Here is an 8,275-nt window from a genome sequence, read left to right on the forward strand (position 1 = left end):
TCCGTCGGGGAGGGAGGGAGGAGGGAAGGTGCTGAATATTAACTCTTCTACATGGCTTCTTCTACGCTTCAATCCCCGACTGTTCAATTACTTGCCGTGTCACCTTCCACCCTCCTCCCCTATCCTCCGACCGAAACACACACGCTCACACGGTCATACACGCACACGCGCGCTCCAGGACATCGGGGGCCACACCGAGGGGCTCACCGCCGTCATCGCGTACGCGGCACGCTTCCTGCCCCGCCTGCCCATGCAGCGGCCGCTGACCGTGCTACTCAAGGTACGGGATACGGGATACGGATAGGGCGTACGGGCACGGGTACGGACGTGGGCACGTGTATAATTTCGTGGTCGCGGTGTATTGCCATCTGTAGTTTGCTTTGTCTTGCCTTCCTCTGGGCCCGTTGCGGCCCCCAGATCGTCACATCAACGCCCTCATCCTGCCCACACACTCTGCCTGCCACATCGCCACACTGTCGTACTGTTTCCGTACTGCCGTACAGGAGTACCTTCCAGTGGCCCGCGCAGTGGCTTTCAACGAGCTGCTCGTCCTGTCCAAACTCTGCGATCTGCCTCAGGACCAGTACGTGGTACGACACAGGGATTGTGGGTTACCCGGATATATCTGGATTGCCTGTCAGGGATGGCCCTTGCCAAACCATGGATTGCCGTACCCCACGGGAACCTCCCATACACAGCGCACAACAACCCTCCTCTTCCCCTCCACCTCCCTCCACCTTCCGGGGTGCATCCCTCCGCTCCTCCCCTTCCCTTTTTCCCTGTTTTCCGCTTAATCGCCTTTTCCCCTCCTTTTCGCCCATCCAAACCGCTTCCCCTCCGCCCCTTTACTCTGCCTCCACCTCCCGTCTCTCCCTCTCTCCCTCCCTCCGCCCCTCAAGCCGCCAACCGCCCCACCACCCGTCATCCCCCCTTGGTGCCGCTGCTGGGGTATTTCGTGTCGGCACCCTCAGAGGAAGCCGCGTCGGTATCCCTGGACTCCGCGGCGGGCAGTGTGTGGCTCGTGTATCGCTGGGAGGGACTGAGGCCCCTCAACATGTACCTGGGAGATGTACGACCGCCCGAGGGAACACCGTCGTTTTTCAAGCGAAAGTGAGTGAGTGCGCGAGCGAGCGAGTGAGCGAGTGAGTGAGCGCGCGAGGGAGTGAGTGAGTGAGCGCGCGAGGGACGGAGTGAGCGAGCGAGCGAGGGAATGAGTGAGTCAGCGAGGGAGTAAGCAAGTGAGTAAGCGAGCGGCAACTGCTAGGTGAGGATGATGTGGATATTGAGGTGGTTTCGGGGCGAGCGAGGGTGCGGTAGCGAATACTCCTACATAGTTGATGTGCGACGAAGTTGGATGGCTTGGTGGTGCCGTACATTCTCCCTTTCTCGCCTTCTCGCCCCTTTCTTCATTTCTGCTCAAGTATACAATTTTGGTTCTGTCGGTGAAAAGGAAGTTCGTGCGGGGCGGTGTCGCCCCGCCATGTTAATCGATCTGTTTCGGTCGCCGAGCCGCAGCGGGGGTGAGTGGCGGCTTGTGTCCCGTTCGACTTCGATTATCGATTCGTCGGTTATTGACCGATTGACCTTTGTCATTATGGGGCATGCATGGCCGTTTCATCTTCTTCCCGCATCGTGCACTTGTAATATGTTCGTACGTTCGTACGTCCAGGGAGGTGGCCGAGGCAGAGGCGTGGCGTGCTCGTCACTCCTGGCTGCGAGCCGTGTCTCGTGCTCTGCTGGGTGCCGTGGCGCACTGCCATGGCGCGGGAGTGACCCACGGGTCGATCTCTAGCGGCACCGTGTTTTTGAGCTCCACTCGCGATGAGGACGCGGATTCGCTGTTCGTAAAACTGGACAACTTTGGATTCGGTCGCCTAGACCCCGGGGGTGGGTGGGTGGTGGGGAAGAGGGAGATTTGGCTGGGAGTGATGAGAGTGATTACTTGGGGAGTGATTACTTGGGGATTTTAGGGTTGCAGGAGGGTTGGGGAGGTTGGGATGTGGGTAAGAGGCAAGTGCATTTAGGGGAAGTGGGTGCGGGGGTTGTACGGGATTTTTGGGGTTGAGTTTCAGAGCCGTAGGGAGGGGACGGTTTTGGCGGTTTAGCGCGGTACAGGTCTCTCTGTCCATCTTTCTTTCTGATCGTCAAGATCGTCAAGGTCGTCAGCATCGCCAGATCAGGAAGTTTAGGATCTTGGAAAAAAACTGCGAGAACTGTGTCGGGGAAAACCTGTCGCTCCCGAACTGACACTCTTTCGCTCACGTGTCGTCCACTACCGCCATTGCTACTTGTTGCCTGTTCACCAGGCCCTCTGGGTCTGGCCACTCCGCAGTTGCCTAATTTGGACATTGACAGCACTTCAAGGAATGAGGGCCGAAAACATGACCTGCAGGTATACGCGCGCGCGCGTGTGTATGTATGTGTGTATGTGTGTGTATATCTGCTTCATATGGATCCGGGCCTGACGCTGGCCAGGGGCACCTGACCCGGAAGGTCGGTAACGGGAATGAGCGACCGCCGAAGCACTCCGCCATTGGATGGACGTTTGGTACGTCGGTATGTCGGTCAGAATCCTAACCCTCCTCTATGCTCTCCAGCTCTACAGCTGCGCGATCTGCCAATGCACTCACACCGGTGCCAATAGCGCCACCCTATCGTTGCGAATCCTGCCGCCGCCCGGTTCCGTTATCCAACCACCGTCTGGGCCCGGGGTCTGTATTCCAGATGGAACAGTCGGGTCCGAGAGCCCTTCTGCAGTATTTATTCCTCTTCTGTCACTGCTTTCTGCGGCAGTGTTTAGGTCTTTGTATGGTGAGAGCTCCCCCCCCACCAGCCGCCCAGCGCACTGGAGGAACCCAGTGTCTCATCCCAGCATTCGCACACGTAATCTATTTCGCCCGGGGGAAAAACCAGCAGTGGGATCCAAACCCATATCTTCCATAATATGTGTGTATGTATATGTGTGTGTGTGTGTGTTTTGGAGGGGGGGAAGTGGAGGAGGGTTACAGTCTGCAGCGGAGCGTGTGGACTTAGGTGACAACTTAAAAGGTGTTCGTTAGATATTCTTTCCAACCGCGCCAACCAACAACCGCCAACCACCATCCATAATCACCAAACGTTTCCGGCAAACATTGAAGTATCCCCCTCCCTCCGAAACCGAACTCCCGCCCCCCCCACCAAACCCGCAAGGCCCCCCACCCCGCCTCCCCTCAGGCAACCGCCCTGACTCTCCTGGAAGCCTATTCCGCCGCCACCGCCACCTCCCCCTCCGGCGCCCTGGCGCGCACCTCGCTGACTAGGCTGCTGTTTGAAATCTACTGGGACGACATGGCGGCGTTTCGACAGTATTGTGCAGATGATCCGCCATTGAGTCGTCTGGTGGCCTTTCTGGACGAGGGCGACCGGGGAGGCTGGGACTTCATCGCGCAGCTGGTTCGAGGCAATCGGGGCGCTTCTGAGCTGCTGTTGCACCCGTTCCTGCAGCTGTTGTGACGGACTTAGTTGGATTCGGATTTTGTCCTTCAAAGGTGGTGAAAGGCGTGAGATGCGGACGGAGAGGTTAGCAAAGGAAGGCGCCAGGTATTTTGTGGGTTTTGGTCCGCCCTAGCTACCGGCCTGTACGGATGCAGGGGGCCCCCGCCCTTTTTCCGACTTCGAGGAAGCGGACACAGCTTTTTGGGGATGTCTGTCTGGTCTCTGTGTTGTGTGTGTGTTTGAGATATTCGGGGGCCTTGGCTGTCGGATGCCCGGGGTTTGAAATTTCGAATTTGAATTGTGGTGTTGGTTTGAATTCGGTCGCACGCATAATTCCTTCTGATGTAAAAGGATGCGGCCCTCTTTTGCACTGAATTGTATGTATGTATCTATCTATCACCTGTGTACGAACTCGCGCTTTTTAATTGACTCTTTGGGGCGTGAGTTGCGCATATGAGTGAGTAGAGAGTGGTGAGACAATCCGTCAACACATAAATCGGGTCGCGGGCGATGCCCGGGCTTTTCCCGCACACCATGTTGCGAGAGTCTCCAGCAGGGGTATGAGTCGGCGTGTATACGGTTGTGCTTTGACCTGGCTACGGTCCACAACAACTGCGTGTAGATGCGGGGCAACGCTCGGTGATTTTCATTTATTGCTGTTAAGGGCACAAGGGTCAAAAAGGCAGTTGGGGAACACGAAGGGGAAAAGTTGAACGTTGTGCTGTTTAGGTAGTAGTAGTAGTCCTCCAGGGCCCCCCTTTAACCTTCATAACACGCCCGCGGGAAACCACTGGAGACGTCCTGAAAACTGAGATACATACATACATACATACATACATACATACATACATACATACATACATACATACATACATACATACGTACGTATCTCCATGTTCTTCAACTTCTGGTCGCACCCTTCGATTAATGTCCACCGTCATCGCCTGATTGAGGCGGCCAGGGCGATGGGGGCCGCCGAGGGCTCCACCAACAGCCCCTCCGCCACTACACTACCTCCCTCCACGATCTCTCACCTCGACAAAGTGTGTATGTAGCTTCACCAGCGGCCCCCTTTCCCTTGGAGGCAGTTCCCTGCTCTCCCCTGCGAGAGGGGCACCCTAATCCATTCACCCCATCCGACTTCAGAATGTATTCGTGTGTATATATACACGCATTGTATATTACATACACACACATAAATATATATATATATATTGTATATTAGCTGTTTTCTTCTGTGGCTGTGGCTGCATAGGTAGTTGTGTAGCTGCTGCCGCGGCATGCGACCACTACCACCTCTGTGTGTGTGCGCGTGTGTGTGTGTACAAATAGGGAGATCCCAAGCAACCACCACACTGGAAGGCTGCTCCTTCTTCTCGCTCCCCTAATAATCCATCCGCCGCCCAACACGACCGCCATCGGCAAACTGGAGGCGAAAGCCCTCCCTTGTAGCCCTCCCGCACCACCACCACCACCATCCCGCGAAGCATTTCATTTCGGTTTGGTCGGGGTGACGGTTTGACTACTTCTAGACGGTTGGTCGGTTTCCCGCCGGGGCGGGGTCTTTCCCAACAGCAGCGCCAGGGGAGGAGGTGGTCTTGCTGCCCTAGCTCCTCGATAAGGAGAACTCACTCGCACACACACACAGACAGACACACACGCAGACACACGCGCACACATTGGCTTTCGGGAGCCCTACAGGATTTAAAAAGGGCCAGGCGGATGACCTCCGAGGAAATCCGTCTGTCCGCAAGTGGTTCCATCCATCATCCGCGGGCGGGGGCCCGCCCAGGGTGAGGGTGAGGGTGAGACAACTCACACAGAAAGGGCGCAAGTCTACCGCCGGCACCTCTCCTCCCTCCTTCATCACACGCACACACACAGATGCCGTCAGGCCTTCCGTCCAACAAGAAGTGTCTACCCTGCACCTCATGAACAGCATCACCACCACCACCACCACCACCACCACCACTAACAAAACCGGCGCAAGGCCGCAAAATCCCTAGAGAGAATCCCCATCCATCTCCACTCCACTGAATCCAGTTCCAACCAGCCGGTTGAATTCCCAACCGTCGTGCTAACTAACTAGCCATCTGGCTGTCTAGACTCTGTACCGGGCTCCCCGCATCACCCATCGAAGTCCGAGCGCCAGTACTGCGATGTGCCGGGGTACATGATGTCTGCGTTTGGTGGAAAAAAGGGGGGAAGGGGGAGAGGTGGGAAAGAGAGAACGGGGAGGGAAAGACGAACCACGAACGAGCAACCAGGTGATGCCAAGGATATGCAGACTGATACGCCAGAAGAAAGGGTATATGCGTGAAATCGAAGAGGTGCAGCTGGGTTATGGAGAGGAGAGGTGGTCCAAACCCCGGGGCTTGGCAGTTGCGTGTTGTGAGCTGGACACACGCAAATGCTGATGGTGGTAACGGTAACGGTAACAGTAGCGCTAACGGTAATAACGAAAAATACCCCTACAATCCCAAAGGCCGGCTCTACACATCACTGGCCGGCTCTGCTTCGCATCGTCGCCATGCACATGCAAAACAATGTGTTTCAGTGTAATGCAAACAACCTCTTCGGGGGATGGTGGTCTTGATAACCAAAAAGGCAACAGGCCCCCAGGCCGCCAGGGCGCCCTTCAGGTTCCAGCTGCGCCGTGCGGCAGCGTCGTGTCCCTCCGAAACCACCACGAGCCCCCCCCTCCTTCCCACGCACCCGCTAGCCCAACGAAGCACCCGCGCGAGACGCTCATGTCGTGACGTTTCAGGACACAGCTGGTGTGGTGTTGGTGTTGGGGTTGCTGCCACTTCCTGCCCCCTCCTCTCTCCCCTCCCCCTCCTCCCTCTCCTCCCTCTCCTCTCTCTCCTCCTCCCTCCCTCCCCTCCCTTTCCCCCTCCCCTCCCTTTCCCCCTCTCCTCCCTTTCCCCCTCCCCTCCCCCTCCTCCCTCTCCTCTCTCTCCTCCTCCCTCCCTCCCCTCCCTTTCCCCCTCCCCTCCCTTTCCCCCTCCCCTCCCTTTCCCCCTCCCCTCCCTTTCCCCCTCCCCTCCCTTTCCCCCTCCCCTCCCTTTCCCCCTCCCCTCCCTTTCCCCCTCCCCTCCCTTTCCCCCTCCCCTCCCCCTCCTCCCTCTCCTCTCTCTCCTCCTCCCTCCCTCCCCTCCCTTTCCCCCTCCCCTCCCCTCACTGGTCGGCAATCATCGGCTCAAGTCGCTCTACTCAGAGTTTAATTATAGTCCATAGTCCTCGTTACGTCGTCGTTACCTCATCCTCTTCTTCGGCATCGTCTTCGTCTTCGTTACCATGGCCCTCGTCCCTTCGGTTTCCGCGTCCACCGACCTCAGCCAGCGCGAGCCCTCCCGTTCGCAGTCCGGAGACGCCGCAGACTACGCCGGACGCCGCGCGAAACCCTTCGCACTACTGGACCACCCCCCCCCGCCCCCCTCACCATCACCGCACCCTTCCGCCCCACCACCTCGAACCCCACTCGAACCGCCGCCGCTTCCCCCGACCTCACTAAACTGGCAAAGGGGTATTGAAATGAGCATTGAGGAAGAAAGCACGTGTGTATGACGTCAAGGTGCTCGCAAGACGCTCCTTCTTGTTCTTGTTCTTGTTCTTGTTCTCTTTGTGGTGGTGATGCGGACGGTGTGAATGGTTACACTGCCCTGGGCCACCGACGTTGCTGGTCCTGCCGACCTCGCGCAGGCTGCCGCTTCTACGCCCGTGCTGGAGCCGTGATCGACAAGCAAGGACAAGGTGCGTGGCTGTGTCCTTACACATGAGTCTGGGGAAATTTAAGTTAGATTTCGAAAATGCCACGAATCCAACCTTGACAAGATTCCGCGAAAACTGCCTTGAAAATTGCTGCTTATTTGTTTATGCGCTTATGCGCGTCCAGTCCGCCAGTCCTCGCCTAGTGTTACACTTCTCACCTACCCCACCTACCCCACCCGAACCGCATCCGCACGTCCAAGCTTTCACCCGACATGTCGTGGTGCAGGTGCTGAAGTGGCTGAGTGACCACGCAGCAGCGTGTGGCGCCAACGACACGCCCTGGGAGCAGCAGACCAACGTGGGTGACTCGGGGGCCCCCACAGCTGCGGCGGCAGCAGCTTCAGCCGCTCAGAGGCAGTTGCTGTGGGAGGTGCTGCGGCTGCTGGTGAAGCACTCGGAGGCCGGAAAAACGAAGCAGGCCAGAGGGTGGCTTATGGGGCAGGTAAGGGGGGACAGACGGCGAGTGCGCGTTCAGGGGAAGGAGGTGGGGCCGGGAGGTCAACAGTCACGGTGGCAGTCACCTTGGATGTGGCGGCTGGTGTGCGGAGCGGTGGCGCTTCTGTCTGTCCCAGCTATCGATGTGTGCTGCAGTTGACTACTAATCAATTTCTGCTGCTACTACTGCTACTACTGCTACTACTGCTACTACTGCTAATGCTGTTTGGCTTTATTCACTGGCTAATCTTCCCTCACAAAACATGTCCTTTCATGTTGCCATGTCCTCAAATGGAGCCGCCTTACATTTTATTATGGGTTTGATGGGTCTACACATCTACCCACCCTCTTGTGGCCCCGCCCCTCAGAGCAAAGAGGACCAGTCCGTGGAATCTGACTTGCTGAAGCTGCTGCTGGAGCGGCGAAATGCCCCGTTAAGAAATGCCCATAAACCTTAACGACCTTTTTCTATTAAATTCATAGCCAAAAAGCTGTGATGAACTTCCCTGCTTGAATCAACCCAACCTGTACTCGGCCTATGCGCAGTGACGCGCACAGCCTGCGACGCATGGCTGAGGAAGCCAAGTTGGCCGAC

At 57.2% G+C, this 8,275-nt stretch overlaps 2 protein-coding genes across 2 annotated transcripts in view; both read left to right on the forward strand.

Annotated features, from left to right (window-relative positions):
- Window positions 1–3,492, forward strand: part of VOLCADRAFT_107267 (uncharacterized protein) — a gene marked incomplete at both ends in the record, with an annotated part of 4,899 nt that extends 1,407 nt beyond the window's left edge. The window contains 6 exons of the mRNA XM_002956430.1: window positions 179–280; window positions 504–606; window positions 900–1,110; window positions 1,670–1,887; window positions 2,307–2,392; window positions 3,214–3,492. Of these exons, the coding sequence (XP_002956476.1) occupies window positions 179–280; window positions 504–606; window positions 900–1,110; window positions 1,670–1,887; window positions 2,307–2,392; window positions 3,214–3,492 (999 nt within the window). The remainder of the gene's footprint in view (window positions 1–178; window positions 281–503; window positions 607–899; window positions 1,111–1,669; window positions 1,888–2,306; window positions 2,393–3,213) is intronic.
- Window positions 3,493–5,650: 2,158 nt separating this feature from the next.
- VOLCADRAFT_97502 (uncharacterized protein) lies at window positions 5,651–8,138 on the forward strand (the record flags this gene model as incomplete). The annotated part of the gene is made up of 4 exons (XM_002956431.1): window positions 5,651–5,690; window positions 7,177–7,227; window positions 7,446–7,687; window positions 8,049–8,138. The coding sequence occupies 4 exons, from the start codon at window positions 5,651–5,653 to the stop codon at window positions 8,136–8,138; spliced, it is 423 nt and encodes a 140-aa protein (XP_002956477.1).
- Between the last annotated feature and the right edge of the window lie 137 nt (window positions 8,139–8,275).

The sequence above is a fragment of the Volvox carteri genome, assembly GCF_000143455.1.
Source record: "Volvox carteri f. nagariensis unplaced genomic scaffold VOLCAscaffold_61, whole genome shotgun sequence".
In the NCBI taxonomy this organism is placed as follows: domain Eukaryota; kingdom Viridiplantae; phylum Chlorophyta; class Chlorophyceae; order Chlamydomonadales; family Volvocaceae; genus Volvox; species Volvox carteri.